General features: G+C 32.3%; 2 protein-coding genes across 2 annotated transcripts; one reads left to right on the forward strand and one right to left on the reverse strand.

Annotated features, from left to right (window-relative positions):
- Positions 1-202: 202 nt before the first annotated feature.
- Positions 203-21746, forward strand: LOC143914255 (uncharacterized). Its single transcript, XM_077434407.1, has 6 exons — positions 203-383; positions 8108-8265; positions 15266-15503; positions 17415-17523; positions 19585-19652; positions 19729-21746. Exons 1-6 carry the CDS (start codon positions 324-326, stop codon positions 21217-21219), a joined length of 2124 nt encoding a protein of 707 aa, XP_077290533.1. The 5' UTR covers positions 203-323; the 3' UTR covers positions 21220-21746.
- Gas41 (YEATS domain-containing protein 4 Gas41) lies at positions 21388-23238 on the reverse strand. Its single transcript, XM_077434409.1, has 4 exons — positions 23117-23238; positions 22707-22988; positions 22433-22631; positions 21388-22355 (listed from the first exon to the last, which is right to left on the reverse strand). Exons 1-4 carry the CDS (start codon positions 23162-23164, stop codon positions 22180-22182), a joined length of 705 nt encoding a protein of 234 aa, XP_077290535.1. The 5' UTR covers positions 23165-23238; the 3' UTR covers positions 21388-22179.
- Positions 23239-25529: the final 2291 nt, after the last annotated feature.

The following is a 25529-nucleotide window of genomic DNA, read 5'->3' on the forward strand; positions in this document are numbered from 1 at the left end:
ATGGCACATAGTATCGTCACGTTCATTTTCATAGCAAAAAAATCGCCCGTAAATAATAAATTGAGACGAAATGCAATATAACGATTCTTTGGAAATTGATAATTGTCTTTGGAAATTGCTATAATTGTGTGTCTACGTTTATAGAAAATAAGGCGAGAATGCGGATAAGTGGCAGGAGGGGAAAGCGTGGAAAACGCACCGGGGGAAATGGAAAGCTTGCGCAATATGGCGGGCGCGCGTGCGCTCTCAAACCCGCATAAATGGTGCTGGCAAAACAGAAACAATGTTAGCGTCGCGATATTACTTCTTAGCGGCGGAAGAATATGAAGACAGCACTCTGGCAGATATGCGTCTTCGGATCATACATCACGTTTCCTGTTAAGGTAAGTCATTTTCTTTTGTTCTCGCACACGCGGAAAAGCGCACCCCAGCCACTGTCTCCCCCTCTCCCAGTCTCTTTGTCGCCAATTTGCCATTCATATTACTGGAGTACAGTGACCCATCACATACAAATCACTCATTGGTCAGTTACAAATATGAAAGAATTCCTAACTCATCTATGGACATGTTTTAATTTACAATTTATAACCATGAATTAAAATTGAATATATGTAAGTCACAGTATACTATGTAGAACAAGAAAGACAATGCAAATTTATTAAATCTTAATACAAAGAAAAAATATATATACAATAATAAATAAAATATATATACAATAATAATATTTTTAATGTAACACTTTTCAATAAAATTTAGGCCACTTGTTTAGTTTGATAAGATCAAAATATTTTCTTATCAAATTCATTTAATTATTTGCAAATATTTCATCCCAATTTTCGTTATGTGCAATAAATTCAATATGTATAAGATTTTGTATTTATGTATTATAAAAATAATGAGCATAATTGTAGACCGTGACTTTTCAAAGACAATTTGTGTATGTATTACTAGATACAAAGATAAGCTTTCCGATAAGTGCCCTATAAACTCGATCGTTAGGTTAAAAGCTTTGCCAATATCAATAAATCATAATAATAAATATAAATATAGCATTTACGTATGAGGCAATATTTATAGATACTCATGTACTTGCTGAAAATCGATAGTAAAATACTGTAAATTTTCTTGGTTATATGAATAAAAAAGCTTTCCTTTAAAATTTTACAGTCGTGCGTGATAGAACCGCATAAAAATTATTTTTTTATACACGTATTGTAGTTTTAAAACGAGAATGGAACTAATGCATATAGTTTTCATATTGAATGTTTGTATAACGTAACAATTAATCGAAAATAATACAATTTTCCTTTTTTTTCACTTTTGCGCAAAATGATTACAAAATTATTTTTTATTTTGATCACTGTAGCACACGTTTCTGCAGGTATTTCTCGTTATTCAAGACCTATTTTCTACCTCTTATTTTCAAAGATTCATGGGTCATTAATAGCCCTACGTGATTCTTTTACACATGGCGTATGATTCTATTCTTACATTTTCTAGTACACAATTTAATACAGCATTAACTTAGTAGGTATAAGATATTGTTCTATTATTTAAACAATGTACATATGTATATGTGGATTTTGTGATAAATAATAATACAAAAAAACGTGATATTTAGACAGATTTAAATAAGAAATAAATTTTACACCTTACCCATCAAAATAAATATCTCTTCAAACATTCTATGCCATTCTATCAAAGGGCAACGAAAAACTACTGAATATAAATCTTCACTCTACAGCAGTAGTACTGCATGGCAGTTGACGTGATAATATACACTCAAAATTGATTGTGCAAATTGATAATTGGTGGTCAATTTATGATTTATTTAAAACTAAATAAACATAACTATTAAAAAAGATACATAGAGTTTCAGTTTCAAAAAAACGATGGTAGGCCAATCTGTACTGCTGTAAGTTTCGAAAAACTACGTTCACCACTTGCTACAGTTAATGTCAACAAAATTCGCATAGCAACCCAAATGTTCGGATATAATTCTTGTAAATGTTGTTTTATGACATTTAATACAATGAGTAAATTAATTTTACCTTTTATTTGAAAGGTAGGCTTTTTAACTAATAAGTTCATCTCAAAGTTCATTACTAATGATATCAGATTTTGAATTCGTGGTGAATTTAATTTGAAGATCGGCACAACATTTACGAAGTTCGTTTCTTTCCGGTGGATTGTTTACAAAATACAAAAAACCCCACGTCTTTGATTATTCGTTCAACTGCTCGAATCTTTCTTTCATTGACACAAATGTTAAGGATTATGAGAGGATTAAAAAATTCAACCTCTAACTATTTCTCAGGACAAATGATTAACTCGTTTTGTGTACTTTCGAGAAATTGCCGTTTCACTTTTTAATTGTATAAATACCGACTCTATCTTAACTTACTATTTTCGCTTCCCATCATGTGCCAAATTATTTTTTTACGGAATATAATTGCACGTGATCAGTTAGAATCTTCCAGCGATATATTGAAGCTGAAAATAGGATAAACAATCTTTGGAGAATACCGAAAAAAGTTTGTGATGTTACAGAAGATTTCTCAGCGTCAGCACAAGATTTAAATTGCGGATGTGAAGTTAATTTTTTTGATAAGCATAATAGAATATAAAAGGGAATGCGCTTTCGCCCAATGAATAGAATTTACTGAGTACAAATGTTTGAACTTAGAATGTAGAGGCGCCTTTAGCGCTCTGATCTAAAATTTTGTAGCACTTTCGGCGTTCTAATTTTAAATTTTAAAGCGCCTTTGGTGCCCCAACTTACTCAGCGCCCTAGGGCGCCGTCCAACCCAGCCCCCCCCCCTAAAACCGGCACTGACTCTTTTACACTCTCTTGGGCACAGGGCCGCATCATCCATATGTGCAAAGAGTGAAATGCACGCGGGCGGCCGTCACCCCGAGGTTTATAAAGCTGATTCCGATTGTTTGTGACGATCGTGACTTCAAATGAACGATCCTTTGAACAAAAATATGATTGGCGATCAGACCTCTACAAGTCAGGAAAGATTATCATTTTTTGAAAAAAAGTTTTGAAAAAAAAATATTAGTGGATTTTTTTTTTTTACTAAATTTATATAATTTTCCCGGTCGTGAGGAACATGATTCTCTGTAATCATATAAATAATAAATGTGAAGAATAATCTTGCACAATATAAATCTATATAATAAAATATAAACATAAATCTACATAATAAAATATAAGCATAAATCTACATAATAAAATATAAACATAAATCTTTCATATTCCACCTCTTTTTTCTTGAATAAATATCACTATCTAAAAATTTCACACGGTGAATTCGATTTCAATATAATTGAATATTTTGATGACATTCTAAAAAAAAACATTAAATTTATATATACATACATACATATTATACATACAGGGCTATTTTATGAAAAAAAAAACAGGTACCCGAACTCACTTCTTGTCAAGTTTTTTTATTGGAATAGAATATATTCAAATTATATTATATAGAATACTAGTGGTTTTACCCGGCTTCGCTCGGTATTTGTAATATAAACAATCTAATCGTAAACATTCATTTGTTTTTTTTATTAAATTTATTTGAATATTCAATGATAAAAAAATAATATTCAACGATATCGATATCGTCGTCATTGAAACTTTGATTTGTTTTTGATGTTCCCAACAAACCTTACATACATATGTAGTTACTAAGTCTCTTTCGAAAGACAAAAAGGTACCGGAACGCCGTTCCACCGCATTATATGGGAAAAAAACCTGTATACATACATATATGTACTTTGGGTAGCAATACTGGAAGATATGATCTTTTAATACTTCTAGACAGCTTTTGGAAAACATACGTACTTGTCATCAAGAAATGAGACTGAATTTCAAGTAAATACATACATACATACATATATACAATACATTTAGTTACTCTCATGCGTGTTCAGTGAACAAGTCAAGTTTTTTGACAAATAAAAAAGGAAAAGTTAAACGTCAATTATTCTTGGAAAAATGCTATGGCTAGGGGTGTCACATTTTTCCTGTAATTTGGATACCTTATTTGACAGGTTTTAACCCTCACATTTCAATGGCAGTGTTTCACGTGTTACGCACACGTGGCATACTTGAGTTAGTGCGCCGACTTTGTTTACAACGCAGCGGTAGTCCCTGTGGGAAATTACGAAATCGCCCTTATGGGGGTTATGGGAACGTTTGCGGATATCGATCGTCGTGATGGGGGCGCATTTCCCCCCCTCTTGCTCTTTCACCATCCCCCTCAAATATCTCCCATTCGGCTGGAGGATGGGTTGGGCACACGCGACGTTCAGACGCCTCTTTCACTATATTTATTTCAGGGGTTGCAAAGCTAGACACACGAGATTCGTTTTCTTTATTGGACAATTTTTAACGAGTTTTCATCGTTGATCACTTTTCAAATTGATTTTTTATATTATATTTGTATGTATCCTTAACATTCCCATTGTGAATGTGAATATGACAGATAGGGCGAAATATTATGAGTAAACAGAAGAATTCTTATAAAACGATGTAGTTAAAATGTAACTTTTGGGATTCCATTATCTTTTTATATATTTGAACAATTTTTTTTTTATTTAATGCCTTTTTTTCGACGGAAAATTCAAGTTTTTCGTGACCATGTAGAAATTTTCTTCTTCAAAACATGCACGATTGTTTTTAGTATTTCTTCGTTCATATCGATGGGAAACGATAGAATATTTTGAAAAAATTGCTAAAATAAAAAATTAAAGAATTTACATTAATACAAGTATTATATAAAAAATCGGTTTCATAATAATTTATACAAATAAACATTATTATCATAATAATTTAAAGCCATTCGCCAACTATGGATGAAGGCCTCTCCAACACATTTCTATTCGTCTCTGTGTTGGGCAGCTCTCATTCCACATATTTTTTTGATATCATCCACTGATCTCCCCAATGGCCTTTTTATTCTCGGGTACCATTCAAGCACTTCTTTCGCCTATCTATAGTCCATTCTTCTGTATGGCGATTGCCATTTCAGTATATTTACTCTCACCATATATTTAGACTTCGGTTAACGTCAGTTGCTTTTAGCTCAAAAAAGAGAGAGTTGTTAATTTCTAAATTAGGATCACTATTGTTAATTTCTTAATTAACAATAGTGACCCTTTTTTGAGCCAAAAGCAACTGACGTCAACCGAAGTCTAAATATAATGGTGAGAGTAAATATACTAAAATGGCAATGGACGGGTTTCGTAGCTAGAAAAATGGACGATAGATAGGCGAAAGAAGTGCTTGAATGGTACCCGAGAAAAAGAAAGCCACTGGGGAGATCAGTGGATGATATCAGAAAAGTATGGTTTTTCTAAGAAGAAAAATCATACTTTTCTGCTCTCTTGCTTTGAACACAAATGGAATGGTATAATGTTATTTGCAAAATTATATTAACCACCTTTGTCATACATACTTTGTCATTCACGCATTCCGTTTTCTATCTCTAAATAATATACATACAAATGTATTAAAAAACGGACGAAAAAATGCTACTTTATTTGTTTGCATGCATTTTTCACAAATTATGTATTATACTTATTTTTATTTATATTTTTGAGCATTGGTAACACTATTATTGAAAACTCATCATTAATAATCATTATTTTCCTTTAGTATATTATTTTATTATTTATAATATCATCTCAAGTAATATTGGGTATTTAGTATTAGTATGTATATATATAGCAGAACCATTATTTTCCTTTGAATTTAATAACCTAAATATGTACATATGTATAATATCATTAATACAAAACCGAATACTGGTGATGTTATATTTCGATCGTAAATTTACGGGTAGTTCTCAGCCTACGAAAACTTTTCAGTAATTACGAAGCTTTCAACACGTAAAACATTAGTATGAGTGACGTTAATTGATCAGCCCTACCACTTCCGCCCACCTTCCTTTCAATTCCGTCAGCATTTTTAATTTGTATATGTATATACACAAATAGTTTATAACTAATAAATGATACATATAGTAATAGCAATTATTTTTGTATTGTTATAAATGTTGTTGACCGCTGAATTATCTAGCTGAAAGTAATATGGATGCTGGGATTTCAGTGACCTAATGCAAACTTCGTTGTAGTTTCGGTTCAACCGTTCATTCGACATGTGGACTTTTCCCATAGTGTACTCAAAAACTCACAGCTAATCAGTGAGTCGTGTCACACATTAACCTGAAACCCTCGTAAAGTTTACACCATGATCGTGACGAGTGATGATGATAATAAATCCCAGGTACTCAACTTTAATATACAAGTATTTTGCAATGAAAACATTTCATGTAACAACTATTATTAAAATGAAAAAATCTTCATAAACTGTAATTATATTAAAAAAAAGTTATAAATGTATCAATGATATAATATATTTATTTTGTGAAAAATTAATTTAATAATTTTAAAATATTGGTCATATTCTATTTTCGATCATTATTTTTTCTAAACATGTACATATGTATATACCTAATAATACAGTACATAATCTTATCTAAATTTTTGCCTTGGCTTGTACATACATACATATATGAAACATATTAAACAATTTTAAAGGATAAAAAATAAATGAACTTCGATTCACTTGTTATTACTTATTATTATACATATTATTTCACTTGTTATTCACATGTTCACTTGTTTTTCTTTTATAAGTTTAATTTATTTTTATTTAATAATTATATATGTTTATATAAAGTATTAGTTCATTGTCTTTTTAAGCCAATTACACACGTTTATGTTATATTACAGCACTCAGATTAAACTTAAATATAATAGTCAACTTAACACAGCATCTATTATAGCGGTCTCCGTGACGAGACAGAATGTTAAATTACAGAAAACGCAAATATCGGAAGGCAAAGATCGAAAATAGAAAGATCTTAAGTCGAAAGATAAAAAAAATGGTGCAGGGTAAACGGTACATACTCACTTAATTTGCGCGAGCAGGATACAACAGGAACAACAGGAACAGGCTTTTCCTCCCGTATTAATGTGCGCGCGCAGAATATACAATTTGAAGACAACATAACCATTAAAAAATAATAGAAAAATTCAAAAATGTTTTGAAATTAAAATTATACAATGAAAAAAACATGAATATAAAAATACAAAGACAAAAAATATGAATATAAAAATATAATACCAATTAAAATTGATTAAAACTTAACATGGAGCATATTTCTACAGATTCTTTTTTGAGATTCGTGCGACGATCGGTAACAATTATATTGTATTTACTAAAATACCTTTCAGCATCCACACTATTGACGGGACACCAAATAGATTTTAGAGCGGCACAACCAAACTCTTCATATTTAATTTTTGTTGCCATCAATAATAGCAATATATCCGGCGTGGATTCACTTTTTATAATCTCTATTAATTATCTAAAAAGTGCTGATATCCTTCCAAACATTGAGCCTCTATTAATACATTAAACAATGGCAGGTTTCTAAAAAACAAAACTGTTTCTTTAACTTTAATACTAGATTTTGAACCTGCCACAGATGGATTGAATAGTTTACTCAATGTTCGGAGGAATAGATTTAATAGATTAAGTCTGGAGTGCGAGTCTAGTATTAAGACACTTTTTTGAGCATCCTTTTGTATACACAGCTCCAACTGTCTTCTTTTGTTTACAGTAGTAGACAGAAGCAGTTGCTTGATTTCGACAGGAAAAACACCGTCTATGGTAAACTGCAAGCTCTGTTTTATCCCCTCAATTTCTTCACATAATAAATGGGCGAAGGGATAGGAAGACCCTTCTAAATTGTCTATTAATTTTATAAATTTTAGCATCAATTAAACATTAATAGCAAAGTGCCCAAAAGTCTCTAGTCATTACTTTTTTGTAATATAATTCAAATTCTTATTCGATCCGCCAAGATGCACCAGTTTGATTCACTAAGCTTGGGATTACAGATTAAACACTGGTTTAACCCATTTTTGTAAAGACTATTTTCAAAATCCATTTGTCATCATCCATATATGTATATATTATTTATTGTTTCATTTATTTATTTACAATAAAATAATCATTTTGTTCCAGGTGTGGAGTAAGGTGTGCACGGGAGGGTACCACTGCACGGCACCCCACGAATGTTGTGCCCAGGGTTGTTGCCTGTACGTACCCTCCTCGGGGTACAACCCCAAAAATCCAGTCGATAACTACTATGTCATCAACTCGCCCATCAAATACTACCTATGGTGAGTTTCCCTCCCCCGCCCCCAATCTCCATATTCCCGAGGGGTCTGCTCTCGAGCGTTTCAATATCTATGTACCAGAGAAGCGTAGACACCTTGGATATACAATGTATATATGTATGTATGTATGTACAGAACCATTGGCGCCAAAATACATATTTATTATTGCGAAAACACGCACTTCACGTACATACAAATATATGCATTGCGGTAATAATGTTTTAACTTGGCACCGACTCAAGGATTCGGCAATTTCACATCGACTGTGAACTACGATCCTTAAGTCCTCGACACGTAACTTTCATTTCACGGTCAATCGATTTCAACTCGGAATTAAGTCGCTCTAATTCCATAAGTCACTTTGTGACGTGTTCGTGGCTTCGTTTCCAATTTCACCAAAATTAATTGAAATTAATGTTTACCATTGTGCGTGTTCTCAGCAACACTTCGTATCGGTAGGAATTTCTACGATACTTTAGTGTCTACCGGTAATTAAGGTAAACCAAATATTGAATAAGTTAAGCATTTACGTCTATGTGGGTTGAAAACGTTATAAACGGAGAACCCTCGTAATACATTGTTGTGTTTATCACTTGATAACTACGTATTATTTATGTATTTAACATACATACTTTGGGGAGGCGGCAAAGCCGATAAACCCAAGAAGTTTGACTTACACATACATATATACATATACTTTTATGTATAAATTAAATGATAAAAAAATAAAAAAATTCAAGATAACGACAATAAAATAAAAATAAGACAAGAAAAAGCAATAATGAAATAGAAGAAAATACAAAAAGATAAAAGTAAGAATAGTAAAATGATAAAATTAACTAAAAGAAAACGAAAATATAGAAAGAAATGAAGATATTGGAAAATTACAAATCCGATATGTTTTTACGCTTGAATTTCGTCGTTAAATGATTAACCTTTGGCGCCGTCTACACACACGATATCTACTACCGATATATCCATATCCAGTTCCTAAATAGCAACCACAGGTTGCAATATGGGATAAATTGCTATTGATAAATTATTTGACTGAACTACATATAGCTTAAAATTATTATTGATTTTCATGATATACATACGTATGTACAATATATGATGTTTCTAACTAACAATTAGAATGTGGTGTGCCGTGGAAATCTCTCTGTTTTTATCGCACAGCCTTATTTATACCTGGTACCTTTATATCCCGTTCGCGCACACGTAAGTAAGGCTGTGCGACAAAAACAGGGAGATTTATACTACACGCCAGTCAAGTAGATTGTGGTACATATATTTGTATACGTAAATATAATGTAATATGTATTTATTACTTTACATAAAGCGCAACGCCGACTCTGTCCGACTATGGTCACGAAGTCTTATAATATAATGTTTGAGACAAGATTAATGTAAAAATTTTTCGAAATATTAATGATTTTCCTGGGATGCAGTGTTAGCTCAAGTATGTAGATGTTAGATAGTATAATTTTGATTTTGGTATGAGATAATATAATTGAATGCTATTTCCAAAAGAATTAAATGAATGGCGTGGTTTAATGCATGACTACATGACTGTATGGGACTGTATTGAGTTAAACGACGGATATGTTAAGGCACGTTTGTTTATTCTGATGGGCGGAAAGAATGTAAATTAGCAACAGACAACTTGGCCGAGTTGGTCTCAACTCGCAGGATGATGGCCGCCACATCTGTAATGCACACAATATGATGGTCGGCAAGGAAGTAAAGTGGTAGCAATCAACATGGTCAAATCGGTCCCAACTTGCAGGTCGAATCGGTCCCAAACTGGACCATCTCGTAGAGCCCCTACACCACTATAATTTATATGTAAAACAAGCTTGTTGCACTCCATAATATTAATTTTGTGTTAACGGTCTATAAAGTAAGTCAGGAAAATAGAGAACACAAATGTCACACAAAGTGTCTTTCTCAAGTCATAAGAAGTTTATGGTTACTACCCTTCATTAAATTACTAAACGTGAAAAAATCTAGACACTTCCATCGCGCTATAAAGTTTGACCTGGAACGAAATAAACATGTGCGTACAAAACGTGATGGGGGGGGGGGGGGGAGGTGATGAAAATTTTGGTATATGTACATGTTGTATGCATCTTATATTGAAATAAAAAAAATTGTCGGCTTTGGGTGGAATGGGTGGAAGACCGTGGAATACCGTGTGGATATTTATCGCCCAAGTATTATAAGGCGATTTGTCTTTCTGACCTCACGAAAAGGTCGAGTGCTTATATGTAAAGTAGCGAATCGAAGTCCCCGATAATCTTTAGAGGGTTTAGAATATTTTTATCTGGATATTTTCACTCGTGTTTTTCAATATAAATTTAGCGTGCTTTTTTGTCTACAGTGGAAACTAACTTGTATGTATTCAGGGCCGCGCCTGGGAATTCGGCCGCCTGTGTGCAAACTTAAATCGGCCGCTCTTTAATTTTATCAGCATTTGTATGAATCATATTAATAAAAAAAAAGTGCATGCGTGTATTGGAAAAAATCTTACCTTGTGATAAATATTGTGTGAGAAATGTACATAGTATTGAAGATTTTAATCACAATAAAAATTAGCCAGAAAAACAGACAGAAAACCAAAACTTTTAGTTCTGAATAGGACCAGACGACAAGAGAGACTTAAAGTGTTCAAGTTCATTCATGAAAATATAGTGTTTTTACCCCCAACGCCACATTTAAGACAGTGTTCTTTCGATGACTAACTAATACTCAACATCCTTGAAGAAATACATGTGGCAGTCGCAAATATAATAGAATATAAAAGACCTAGCTCTATGAAGACCAAAGCTATACCTGCTATCCCGTTATTTCTCCGAATTATAGTTAGGGTGTGTTATAAGTAGACTGCGGATAGACACCGTGCTTTTTCCAGGAATCGGCGTGGTTTCGCTCTATTTATAAAGCTATAGTCCAAAAAAAAACGTTCGGCGAACCTTTAACAATGCATTTACAACAATTGAATAATACGCGTCACCATCTGGATCCGGGCTTTATATATAAGTAAAGGGCGGATAGGAAGCGTGCTTTTTCCAGGAATCGGGGCGTTTTGGGTCTATTTACAAAGCTAGAGTGCAAAAAAAGGTTCGGCGAACCTTTAACGGCACATTTCTGGTCCGCTCACTAATTATAAGTTATAACTTGCAACAGCAATCCATAAGTATACAACGAGACAACCTAAATTTATTTTAAAAAGTACGATATCTTGTTTCGTATTTTTTAAGGAATACATTTAACTTTTTCAACTCTCATTTCTTTCGGCCGCCTTTATATTTCGGCCGCCTGTGTGCGTTGCACACATTTATGTACATGGTGGGTGTGTTCCTGTATGTATTGTTATGGACCCCACACAAATTATTTAATTCCCACAGTAATATAACACTTGTGTCAGTGGCGTCGCTAGGGGTGGTGTCATCTGGTGCGGTAAAACAATTGTTTTTTCCCCCTATGAAATTTCTCTGAATCCTGTCGTTTTAGACCAAGCAGGTTTTTTTTTTATATATTTTTAAGTAAATAACATTCGTCGTTTTTAAGGTGCTCTAAACAAACAACCAATGCGAAAAAATGATAAACATGTGTTTTATATGTTTAAATAGTAAAACGCCCCTCACCTATTTCATTTTTATTTTTTAATAAAACATTTTAAATTTAAGACGAATTCGACGTGTTTTTGAAATATTCAATATCCATACATACATACATATCAATTATGTATTTTGTTCGAGGCAGCGATATGCATGTTTTACTTTTAATACTTTTAAATTCTGAGAAATTGAACGAACGATTGAAAATTTTTGAACCTTACAAACTCTTTTTAATTTTTTTTTCATCGTCTACTAATATCTGGGGAAAAATATCACCGTTCATCATAATTAGCTTGAAAAAACATTCGGATACAAGATGGTGCTCAAAATCGAAAGTTCACGATCAATATTAGGATATACTTTCAGTTTTGAACATAATAAAAAAAGATCATAATTTTGTTTATTCAAATTCAATTGAGAAACCATTATAATTAAATGTACAATTATAAGTTTCTGTTATTTTTAAGTCTTTGGAGCCTCATATTTAATAAATTGAATAAGGTTAAGATTGCAACTAAGAAGAAATAACAGGATATTTATAAATCATCGTTATTAATTTAAAATTTTCGAGATAATAGTTTATATGAAATTTTTGTCTTTGTTTATATTAAAGTTACTGAACATTTCACTAAATTGAATATAAACTTAATTGATCAAATATCATTGATAATATTATAATGCAATTACAAGAAAGATTTCAATGTATTCTACAAGTAAATTAATTTTATATTTTAAATGGTGCGGGCTTATTGCCTTTATCTGAATAAAATTTAGAATAAGTAAAAATAGGGGATAACACTTTCTCAAAAATACTTGGAAATACATAGATTGTGACTCAATGAACTTAAATGTTTAAAACATCAATTATACATTTTTTGCGAAGATAGAGATCCCAGGAGAATGTATCACATTGATATTTTAAATATACTGGGTAGATGGGATTTATAAGAATCCTATCCCAATATCGAATTAGCGATACGTATATTTATCACAGTGCCTGCGACAGTGGCTTCGACAGAAAGGAGAAAAATAATAAGTAAATTAAAATAATAAGTTATTTGAGATCGACCAGCGGTCAAACGCGATTATTAAATCCTAAGTATACATATTATCAATATAAAATGAATAAGCAAGTAATATAAATTTTGATAATATAATAACAAACTTTGCTAACGCCAAATTCAAGGAAAATTCGTCCTTAGTTTTTTCTATCTGTAATAATTAATAGTTATAAGTTGTTAATAATGTAATAGGTTATCGACCTAGACACATTTATTCTTTTAGATATAAAAAAATTTATTTGAAAAAAACATTAGTAATAATTAAAATAAATAATAAATAAACGACGAAAAAATAAAAATCATGAAATTTTAATTGTGCTTATATATTTGTATATTATATATTTCAATAAAAATGTATTTTTTAAATAAAATAAATTCTATTAATCTAATGACAAAATAATAAAGGGGTGGCAAAATTGATATTTGTCAAGGGCGCCAAAAACATCGCTACGGTCATCGCACATTAATTTTCTGCAAGGATGGGAAAATTCCCAATTTACTTCGGGAATAACGTTTTAGTGGATGAATTTTTCCACGTTTAATCCCTATTTTCTATTTCTTTGCCGTTCTCCTCTATGTTTTTTACAACTCTACTGAATTTGTTAACCGTCTTACATTTACATAGGTACATACATACACTGATTTCTCAGGAATTCGAAAAAAATTATGGCTCAAATTTGATGCTATGTATATTTAGCTGCCCCAGACGGATGTCGCGGTAGCTGTATAAATATAGGAAGCTGTATAAATATAGGAAGCTGTATATATACAGAAATTGCAATTAAGTTTGTAGCCGCTTGAGGACCATCATACAACGAATATGTCGAATTAGCGTTTTTCAATTTGAACAATTTGGTGTCACCCCTAACGACGCCACTGCTTGTGTAAATGTAACTATAGATAAGAATTTTATTAATTATACCTATACAATGAATTAATTCAACCCCTTAAAATGCCAAAAATAAACTGTATTTACGGATATCGATCCAGGTTATAAAGAATTCTTAATAACTGCTAACGAAACAACTTTTGCATTTCATGTTGCTATTCACAATCTCAACTTCAAGTCTGCCAAATTGTTAATCTAAATTAATTTTTGAAACAAAGTTTAGACTAGTAAAAAGTTGTGAAGCTGGCATTGTTAATGTGATTGAGACAATGTTGTTTCAGCAATTTTGCGAAGAAAATATCGACATTATCAAATTCTCATGGTCTAGATTAAATAATATGAGACTTATATGAGATAAGGCAGAAATGCCAGACGTTGACATCAGCATAAAATCGATGAATACCACATACCGCTACTATGTAAATTCGTCTTGTTCTCACGACTTATATAAAATATTGACATAAGCAAATCATTGCTATATAAGGGTATGTTAATCCGATGTTTTTTGAATGAATCCGATGAATCCCGGTGTTTTTTGGTAACGTACATAAATCCCGGTGCTGGAACTAGTCTCAATACCGGGATTACGGTGCTGGCAGAAATTTCTTTAAAAATATTATTTTTACAAAAATAATAAGGAAACAACATTATATAATGAACAATGGTGAGATGAAGAATGATAGTCATAGTCGATTTGTTTGCTCTGACTCGTTTCGACGCCATCTCGCCGTTTCCACGAAATGCTATGCGGCCTGAATAGTCTCGCAGATTTTGTGCTCATCTGCAATGATATTTAAAGCATATGTATATTGAAATTTTTCTTTTTATAAACTCTCAAAAAAAGAACGCTTTTGTTTTGTTTTGAAAATTTGTAGCGAAATTCTCAACTTTGTTATACATACATATTATTGTGTGGTATCATTTATTAGGGTCTACCTCACGGGACCGAAAGTGAAAAGGTCGAAAAAGCAAATATCGGAAGGCAAAGATCGAAAATCGAAAGATCTTAAGTCGAAAGATAAAAAAAAGGGTGCACGGTAAACGGTACTATGTATATATAAATTATATATCAGTGGCATGCGGTGAAATTATCTCTCTTTTTGTCATACAGCCTTGTTTAATGTGCGCGCGCGGGATACTGGAGGAAAATCCTGTTCCTCTTGTTCCTGATGTATCCTGCTCGCGCAAATTAAGTGAGGATGTACGTCGGCGGGAGAGAGAGTTTTGCCGCACGCCACTGATATATATACTAACCGTTTTTCATATGTCTGCATGATATTTTCGACTTTTTCACGGTCACCCCATTTATTATGCATGTATGTAGTTTCTACTTTTAAAGTTTTCTGAAAAGTAGTCTAGTAAGTAGTAGTACATAGTTGAACTAGTAAACTAATTTCACACTGTGTTTGTTACTGATGAACGATTGATTGTAGGCTGGTTGTGCTGATGGTGGTGGTGGCGCTGTCGCTGGCCTGGTGTTGCCGGCTGCGGCGCGTCTGGCGATGGGGATGTGGAAGCTGCGGAAGTTGTGGAGGCCTCGGGGGCTGTGGGGGTGCTCCACCCGCATCAGAGGCTGACAGTGCAGGCAGTTGCTACTACCCACCCCAGTACAGTCGCTGCGGATCTCTTTGCAGAGTTGCTGCCCAACCGGCACCACCACCTTACAATGAGGTAAAGGCAAAGCCGTTGCATTATTTTTGCCAGATGTCTAATTAGGCGCCCCTTTATATTTTAATTTTATTGAATAAAAATATATATTTATAAAAGTATAAAAATTTTACATTCAATTTCAATTTATCAAAACAAAATTACCACAAAAATAAAAATAAAACTTTTTTTGTTATTATATGTACATATATACCCCATGTTGACAATGTCGCAACAATGAAAACATCTTTATTTTTACTAGCCTATTCTTAGTTTGGAAACGATTTTGTTGTGTGATGAAGTTTGGGTTCTTATCCGATCGTTTTCAAACTTTGCCATTTTGCTCGGTTTGGTCATCAATATAATTTGAAATGTTTTGTGACAGTAAAAAAAATTGTACATGAAACAATATGTATTTTCTTTTTTAAATGTATTTATTACTAGTGGTTTTACACGGATTCACTCGGTGTTTTTTATATAAACAGCTTTAACATGGCAAAATAATCTAATAGTAAACATTAATTTGTTTTTTATTGAATTTATTTGAATCGAAATAAAATAATATTCAACGATATCGATATCGTCGTCATAGAAACTTTGATTTGTTTTCGATGTTCCCAACAAACCTTACATACAAAGTTACAAAGTCTCTTTCGAAATTATATAATAGATTTGTCTGAAATAAGGAAAAGAAAGCAAGAAATATTTCTTTTCAAATAAATACAATAAATCTATGAGTTGTTGAATTTTGAGGACTAAAACATGTATGTACGAATGAAAACAGTGTATCGGAAAGTGACAACTAAGTAAAAAAAAAGTATAACGAAAGCGTCAAATAGATGCCGAGGTTCCATGGAAGATTTAAAAACAAAACTAAAATATTTTTCAAATATAAATAAATAAAAATCACTTTATTAAAAAAATGAGACGGAGAAAACATCGGTTTTTGCCAGAATACATCAAAATATGTGCAATTCAATGATTTTATTTATAACGTAATTTAATTTCACGATTTTTATAAAGGAATTATTAAATTTCAATTTATTAGTCAATTAGTATTTTTAGTATTTTTATTAAATTTCAATTTATTAATTTATTTAAATTTATTATTTATTTATTTTAATTATTAAATTTTAATTTATTATTTATTTATTTTAATTATTAAATTTTAATTTATTATTTATTTATTTTAATTATTAAATTTTAATTTATTATTTATTTATTTTAATTATTAAATTTTAATTTATTATTTATTTATTTTAATTATTAAATTTTAATTTATTATTTATTTATTTTAATTATTAAATTTTAATTTATTATTTATTTATTTTAATTATTAAATTTTAATTTATTATTTATTTATTTTAATTATTAAATTTTAATTTATTATTTATTTATTTTAATTATTAAATTTTAATTTATTATTTATTTATTTTAATTATTAAATTTTAATTTATTATTTATTTATTTTAATTATTAAATTTTAATTTATTATTTATTTATTTTAATTATTAAATTTTAATTTATTATTTATTTATTTTAATTATTAAATTTTAATTTATTATTTATTTATTTTAATTATTAAATTTTAATTTATTATTTATTTATTACTGCAATAAAATTAGACCCTAGTAGATTCATACCGTAATACTATTATTTAAAAATAATAATAAAAAAAGGAGTCAAGAGTCGGTGGATTTTTTCCACAGCCCTAGTTAATGTTTAAATTTAATGTCCGATCTTGACCGCAGTTTTTTGATCTTAAATGGTTTTTGATAATTTGAAAAAATAAAAAATATATGCGAGGGGCGCCCTTGATAACCGCCCTGTTGCTGATGTGTTGCTACGGCACTGGGTAAAGCAATCTTCATCCAATGAATTTCATCATTGACCCAGAATGTTGATTAATCAGATATTATTCTTGTACTCTTAAAGGTGACGTCAAAGCCAGACCTCTACCCAATGGTGATATACCTTGGAGCCGACAAAGGTGATGGAGATCTCATGGTGCAATATTTTAAAAATTACATAGTGAGACCTACTGGTGAGTAATATAAAACCTGTACTTGAAATCAGTTGGATAAGGGCGCGAACACACAGCGAGAAATGCGGTATCTTGTACGTGGGATATTTTTTTAGATAGTTTTAAACATACAAAAAAAAACGCGTATACGGCGTCGTATACGCGGTATCGTGCAGTATATACATGGGATCGTCTATTGATTGGAGCGGTCTCGTTGGAATTCTATAGAATTGTTTATACTAACTTGACGATGATATACACCAATTCGTCCCTTCGGACGGAGCTTGACATTTTGTATGTTTAAAACTATCTAAAAAAAATATCCCACGTACAAGATACCGCATCCCTCGCTGTGTGTTCGCGCCCTAATAATGTTTAGTATACGTATATGTAGTATACTAGTTGTTTTACCCGGCTTCGCTCAGTATTTGTAATATAAACAGCTTAAACATGGCGAATAGTAAATATTCATTTGTTTTTTTTTATTAAATTTATTTGAATCGAAAAAAATATAACATTCAACCAATTGAATTCTCGTCATAGATATTTTGTATTGTTTACGAAGTTCCCAACAAAAGACACAAACTTACAAAGTCTCTTTCGAAATTATATATTGGTTACAAATTAATATAGTGTTAATTGATGTTGATTATTATATTACACATTGTCATAATCATTTGCCTTTGAAAGTTGTAAGGCTTCACTATAATTGGATAAGCATGTTCTGTGCGTACGTATTTTGAATTTATTCGTGACACAATGCCGACATACGTTCAGTGTCGATTTGTACTTTGCCAAGTAAAAGAGGCGATAAAATGGAGCCAGTAAAAGAGGTTGTTAAAAAGCGGGGTGGAGCCATACGGCTAATAAAACTGAACGTTACTCAGGTATCAGCTTTCCCAATAGACATATAATAAAACTCATTGAAATTATTTCCATATAAACAAGCTGTTACCACTCTGAAGTGATTAATTATTAAATGCGATTATTTCTGGTATATGACTATAAAACATTGAGAATATATTTTGTTAATTATGTATGCTTAAGAGGGCTGTAAACCGCTGAAAACTTAATTTTGTTGCCGTTCTTTTCTTTGATATATATATTGAGTGAATGCGACAATATATATCAATATATATAAATTGAGTGAATGCGACAGTTGCGCTTCGACCAGATAATACGTAGGTTTCGTATTCTCCAATTTTCTCCTCCGAAACTGGACCAATTTTAAAAAAAATTTCATCATCGGTATGAGAAAGATATTTTCTATGCAACTGTGAGCGTATTTTTTTTTAAATCGACCGTTAAATAATCACACTGGACTCTTTTCGTGGGTGTAAAAAAGAGGCGATTTTATAGATGTTCGGCGGCTTCTAGTTCCTATAAAAAATAACTAATAAAAAAAATAAAAGCACAGATGCATGCCAATGGTGGATATCCATAGCATATTAAAAAATAATTTCTCTAGTGCCATAATTGAGGAAGGGAGAAGTCTAATACGTTTGTGAGGACAAGGCGCTAGTGTCCAGCCCTCTTAAGGTTGCTATTTTTTTATATAGAATAAACCCAAAATAACCAATGAGCCTTGAATATCAACTTAACTCTAAAAAGTAAAATTAACTCTAAAAAGTAACTCATTTTTATCCATCGACCGGACATTTTTTGATTTTATTCTTAAAAAAAGTTGTAAGCTTTCTTTTAAAGAAGGCTTTAATATACCTCCAGCACGCCATTAACATACAAGTATTTTGATTACTTTGAATACAATGACGTAACACTTTAAAACAAGCACATAACTTCAGCACAATGTAATTATTTCAATTGTATACTATTTTATATAGAGCTAAATTTCCAAGGTCTGTACGCGCGTACAAATGCATTAGTGTAAAAGAAACCATTCTAAAATAGAATATAAATACTATTATAAAACTACGATTTAATACCTCGAAGAGGGAAGAATTTTCCAAAAAAAATTTTTAGTTAATTCATAATTAAAGTAATAAAAAAATATTCACAACGATAAAATTTAAATGTGTCTATTCATTTTAAACTGATTTTATATTAATATTTTTTTTACTGTAGGTACTCTATCAGCGACGAGTACTGCCGACTCTCTCAGCTCCAGTTACCTATGCAACACAGCGAATGAAGTCAGTTATCAGTACTAAAAAATGTATATGGTAGACATGAAGAACTCGCAATTTAATTGTATTTATTGATTTTCAGGCAAATTCAATCATCCCACCTCCGTACTCGTGTGCAGGAAGTGTTGAGTGGTCCAGTGTGCCAACCACCGCAGCCCAGCGACAAGCACTCTTACGATCAATTTCTTCAGTAACGTGCCATGAATACGTTCAAGTTGCAGCATCACCTCGCAGATCTTTACACCACTCTACGGGCACACAATTGAGATGCGACGCTACCGGAATACCGAATTCAATCACCGTAGACAACGTCAATGAATGCCAACATAGTCCGGTTGCACAAACTTCGTCGGGAAATTCACAATGTTCAACACAGAGGTCTATCCAGGCGGGTCAAGCTCACTCGTCGTCGATTCCTAACAGTCATCAGACGAATTCGAATGCCGCATCGTTGACTAGAGTCTATTCCAATGAACTGAACGACACATCAGAAGCTTCCAATCCTTCAAATCATCAGTACTTTAACGTTTGGGAATATTCTACAAACGAGGAGTCATTGAATCTTAAAGGATCTTTCAATGTACAGAAAAATTACTCGCAGGATAATAAATCACCACGACAGTCGACTAATAAATATTTCGGTAGAATATCCAGCGAATCGTTGGATGAAAATGATCAGTCAGATTATCTGCAGTATTCGAATTACCATCCATCGCCACAAAGATCTAATATGCAATACAATAGTGAACCAGTGTCTAATGTTCCATATCAAATGCCACAATACTTCAAAAGCAATACCAATGAAGAATGCAATGAAAATATAAAGCAATCTAATATCAGCGAGCAGAAGCAAAGAGATTTTTCATTCCATGATGGTGCCTGTGAAAGAAACACCTCAATATCCAACTTGAATAGTTTAGAAGAAAATCAATTCTGTTCATTTTTCTCCCATTCCATAGCTGAAGGCGTACAAAATGAAAATATATCCAGCGACTACAGCATATATCCAAAGAATCTCAACAATTTTGGATCAAAGGAAGAAATACGAAGAATGTTCAGCGTTGGCAATTCCATGACGGGGTCTGAAGTGAGCAGTCTGGCAAATCTGGGCACTCCAGACTCACCGCCGCGTGCAACTAGCCCAACATCAGAGTTCAAAGAATTATTGGACAAAATTCAACAGCTGCCTAATGAGGCGGACGACAGTGGCAATGAAGAGTCATACTTTGCCTCAGATGTAAACAAAGCTAAACGTTATTTTTGTAAAACCCGTAAAAATAGTTTATATATGCCACTTAATTTGGTGCCAAGTTCAAAAACCTTTCATCTCGGAAAGGTATCGCCTACTTCTAATATTTGTTTTAAGCGTCAGTTCAGTAGAAAGGGATGGCTGTCGAGATCGGCTCCGACGACGCCGTGTGGAAACGGCATCGTTCCAAATATTTTGACAGTATCTCAGCGTAATGGTGCTTCTAATTCGGGCAGAGCGTCCAGATTGAGTAAGACAAGTCAACCGGACGGCGATCCTTTGCTGAATGAAAAAGACGATCCGGCTGACGATATGGAACATTAAATTATTGACGTGAGGAATGTTTTAAATTGAACTGTAGTGCGAGATATTTATGTAGTATTTTTGTGGTTGTTCGAAATTCAATCATCGTGCTCATTCTAAATAATATAATAAGGACCATTGTTAAGAGAAGCCTTTAAATAAAAAAAAATCTAGAAAGAGTGATGAAATAAATGAACATGGCATTTTTATTTGGATGATTCGAACGAGCAGTTATGAGTGTTTTAAACGTACTTTTTCTCACTATCACAACATGGCTACACACTATGGCTTTGCATATACACGGCAGGGAAGATGGCTTGAATTTAATATGTATATGAATATGCATGTAGAGCGCGTAGTGATATATTGAACAACACACAAATAGAAAAAAATCAATTGCTCAATGTAGTGGAATACAAAATACAATAACATTTTTTCTCTTATAAACAATACATGTTTAATTATTATAGCATTAATAATACTGAACACAATTGTACTCAATGATTTCAAGTTATAGTAAAAAAGAAAATATATTTTAAGCACACCTCTTATAAATTATTTGACATGATACTCAGTTTTATAAAATATAATGATCTATTTAGGTGAACCACTGTTTAGGAGTACCTGTAACCCCAAAAGAACAGCAATTTACATATTTATAGACATGTATGACTCAAAATTTACAAAAATAATTTCTAATATTCAAATTTAAATTATAATACAGTTTAATAATAATTATATCCAAGTCTAAACTAACAATTGTTAGAAATTATTCATAGAATAATTTCTTATTTTTATTTTTCACAGTCAAATTTGAAAAACAAATCAGTTTGTTAAATGTTTAGTTAGCGATAATTCAAAAACTAATCGGAAATATGTATGTATGTATATAGCATTAAATTCGAAAATGTATATAGGTACATACTTATGTATATGCTTTCATAAATTATGAGATAAAAGAGAACTAAAATGAAACAAGAGTTAAGCTGAAGTGCTGTTATTCAACTGGTGGCCTTGCAATTTTGATATTTCATCCTTAAATTTAACAATTGTTTCCCTCGCAAGTTTTAATTTATCCTTAAGTTCAGTAATTTCGGTTTGTACTTTTCCTTTCGCATTGATAATTTTGTGTAGCGCCTGTTCTTTCTTTTCTTCGACTGTAAGCAAAAATAAATCATTAACACAGAATATAAATTGAGATAAATGAGTTTTAAGAGCATACGTATGTACATACAATCTGTGTCATGAGTCCACGCTCCGTGAGTTATAGGTTTGACTGACACGAGCATTTGCTGCATCATCTGAGAAGGTTCTTGAAACACAATCTCCTCATAGCTTTCAGAAACTAGACCTTTTTTACCACCACTGGCTGCCGATGTATTGCCTTCAACCACAGGCGATTGAAATAATTTCAGAATATGATACATAGTTGTCTAAAAAATAAATATACAATACAGACACACTATTAAATTAAATTAAAAAGAAATCAGTAATCCATTATTACTCACAGGTCTTTCATTAGGGTCCGGAAAATATATTTTTATAACAATTTCAAATTCACCCCAACCAGTCTCTGTTATTTCATATGGTGGTTTTGTGACTATTCTATTAGGATTGGCATAACTTTCGTGGAGTTTAAAATGAACTTTTTTGACATAGCTAGACATATCTTCGTTGAGGTAAGGTTTAACGTACACCGTCCATTGATGTGTGTGACCGTCTTCTTCTCGTTTTTTGCCAAAATATCTAGCAATGTTGCCGTAAACAATAGGCTTGACAATGGTAAGTCCCTTGAAAGTATAACATAAAATGCTTTTCTTTATTGGAAATAATTTGAGGTTATGTTTTTGGTTAATATATTTTACATATTTATTTCAAACAACATACTCCGAATAATTTTGTAGAAAAATATGTATACCTTTACTCTCCCACCTGAATCCGGCCCGAAATCGGTTGGTAAACTCATTTTACAACGAATGTCTACCAGAGAACCGGTACGCTTGTTTGACAAACGTCAACTGTCAAACTTTGAGTGTTGCCGTTGACAAAAATAAGCATTCAATGTTGGCAGCACAAAAGTAAAAACAAATTAATTTATTTAAAATTACAATTCTAGAATGAATAAAATGACATTATTAACAATCAAAGGGTCGTCTAAAACATTCAACCGATTAAGATGTAATTTTCAGGATTTGTTGTATGCATGTCCGAGAAGCTGTAGTAGAACAGGCTAAAACTAAATTAACAAGACGCTTTGTAAACGTACACACCACAAAGGAGATTCTGAAGGTCCATTTATGACAATATTGGCGAAAGACATCAAATCACTAGGCAAAACAAACGTTTTGTCATTCGATCACAGTGCGTTGACAAGAGAAAATTATTTTATCGTTACCGCAAGCTCTGCATATGCTGGTGAAGCTATGGGAAGAGTATATGTAGACATGTATTTCCGTGAGTCCAAATATTAAAGGTTACATTGTATCTATTTATTTTATTTTGACATGTAACGAAAATTTGAGGCGGTGCTAGACATTTCCATTTGATTGGTAAAATAAAATCGGGAACGGGAACTGGAACGGGAATGAGAACGTGAACGAGAATTGCAGGCGTTATTGTGGCATTTCAACGCATGCCGGGTTCAGCTAGTATATTACAAAAATTGAGATTATTTCATACAAGAAAAATGATATGCTATCTAGAGATGTGCCATCCAAATAGATTGTGAAAAAACCCGGTTTATTCCCGGGAATAAACCGGGTTTTTTCCCTGGGAACTTTTGCTTACCTCATTTAATAATTTCAAAAAAATTTTTTTAGGAAATCGTTCGCGTACCATTCAAATTCTCAAACCCCACCTCGGGCACGCGTGCTCTAGGTTCGCCATCCCTGGCCTACGTCTTATGCTAGGCAAACATGCAGTAGATTCAATCCATGAAGATTCAGAAGTAGTGAGCTGATCTATTGCATCTACATTGCAAGTCAATAATATCGGTATCCATTAAAAGTGATGTTTCAATTACGTGATTTTTTTCTCTATTTTATTGATATTTAGCGCACGTAGATATATGATTTGTCATTTTTGTAGAATTTGGAAAGTTATATTTCGCAAAATAATCCACCTCACAGAGTACAGCGGTCGGACTACATGCCATCTCGCTTGCACCCAACACACTTCGCGTTACAACCGTATACACAACGAAAGCATTTAAATTGCAATTACCGCTTGAGTTAGTATGTTTAGATAAAAAAAAAATATTGAGATAGAAAACCAATCCTTATAAACGTGGTGAAATAAAAAATTTGCCAAATAAATGAAAAATAGCACAGAAAACAAATCCATAAAAAATATATTTTTGACTTTTAAAATTCGCTAGACAATTTTAAAGCAATGAAATATCACAATCAATAGGAAAAACATCTGACTATTGATTCCAATACTTACTTAAAGCACAACAATACTAGATTTTGAGTTAAAGACCGCAAAAGCCAAAAAACTGTAAAAATCGCGCATTTTTTTAAACGCTCATATCTCGTAAACGATCACCAACCTACAAAAACCATTATCATATCTGGTATTTTTTTTTGTTGCTCTGTGTAGTATAAAGCTTATCCCAGGAATAAACCGGGTTTTTTCCCTGGGAACTGGGCAGTGGCGGCTCGTCCTAATGGGCTGCCGGGCTGCAGCCCCTCCTATAAAATTCTAAAATATATGTTTAATAATACATTTAATATTTTATTTATTAATCATATTTTTTTATTAGTTGGATGGACGAACTATTGGGCCTTCGACAGAGTTAAAATTCGAAATGTTGACCGTTTCGAAGACCCCACTAACTTGTATGGTGACAGATGAATTAAAATGTTGCTGTACTGGCTGTAAAGTTTTACAGCGCCGCTCTGAACGCCACGCAGCCCGGAGTTTCGGAACGAGAAAGAGAAAGAGGTATTTGCAACTGCAGATAGCTCTTTCTCTTTCACTCACTCTGCCGTTTTGGGCTGGATAGTCGGCAGCCTTCGCCTGTTAAACAACATTCATCTGTCAGTTTGTGTAAGATTTCGCGCGCTTGATCTTACATTTGATTAGTTGAATCGCACGATCACAGCTTTATTCGTTTTCATTACTCTTAATTGGTTGTGTACGAGCCCTCATCTAGTTTTTTAATTATTTTTAAAACTGCTAATTTTTTTTTAATAATACTTAAATCCACATGTAAGTGGTCGTACGCCAAAAATTGTGCTTATTTTGTCCTGTTATGACATGATAGAACAATTATGGTGACATTTTTTAGACATCTTTTCAGTGCAGCCCCGCCACTAAAAATTATTACG

Source organism: Arctopsyche grandis, chromosome 7 (genome assembly GCF_051622035.1).
Source record: "Arctopsyche grandis isolate Sample6627 chromosome 7, ASM5162203v2, whole genome shotgun sequence".
Lineage (NCBI taxonomy): Eukaryota > Metazoa > Arthropoda > Insecta > Trichoptera > Hydropsychidae > Arctopsyche > Arctopsyche grandis.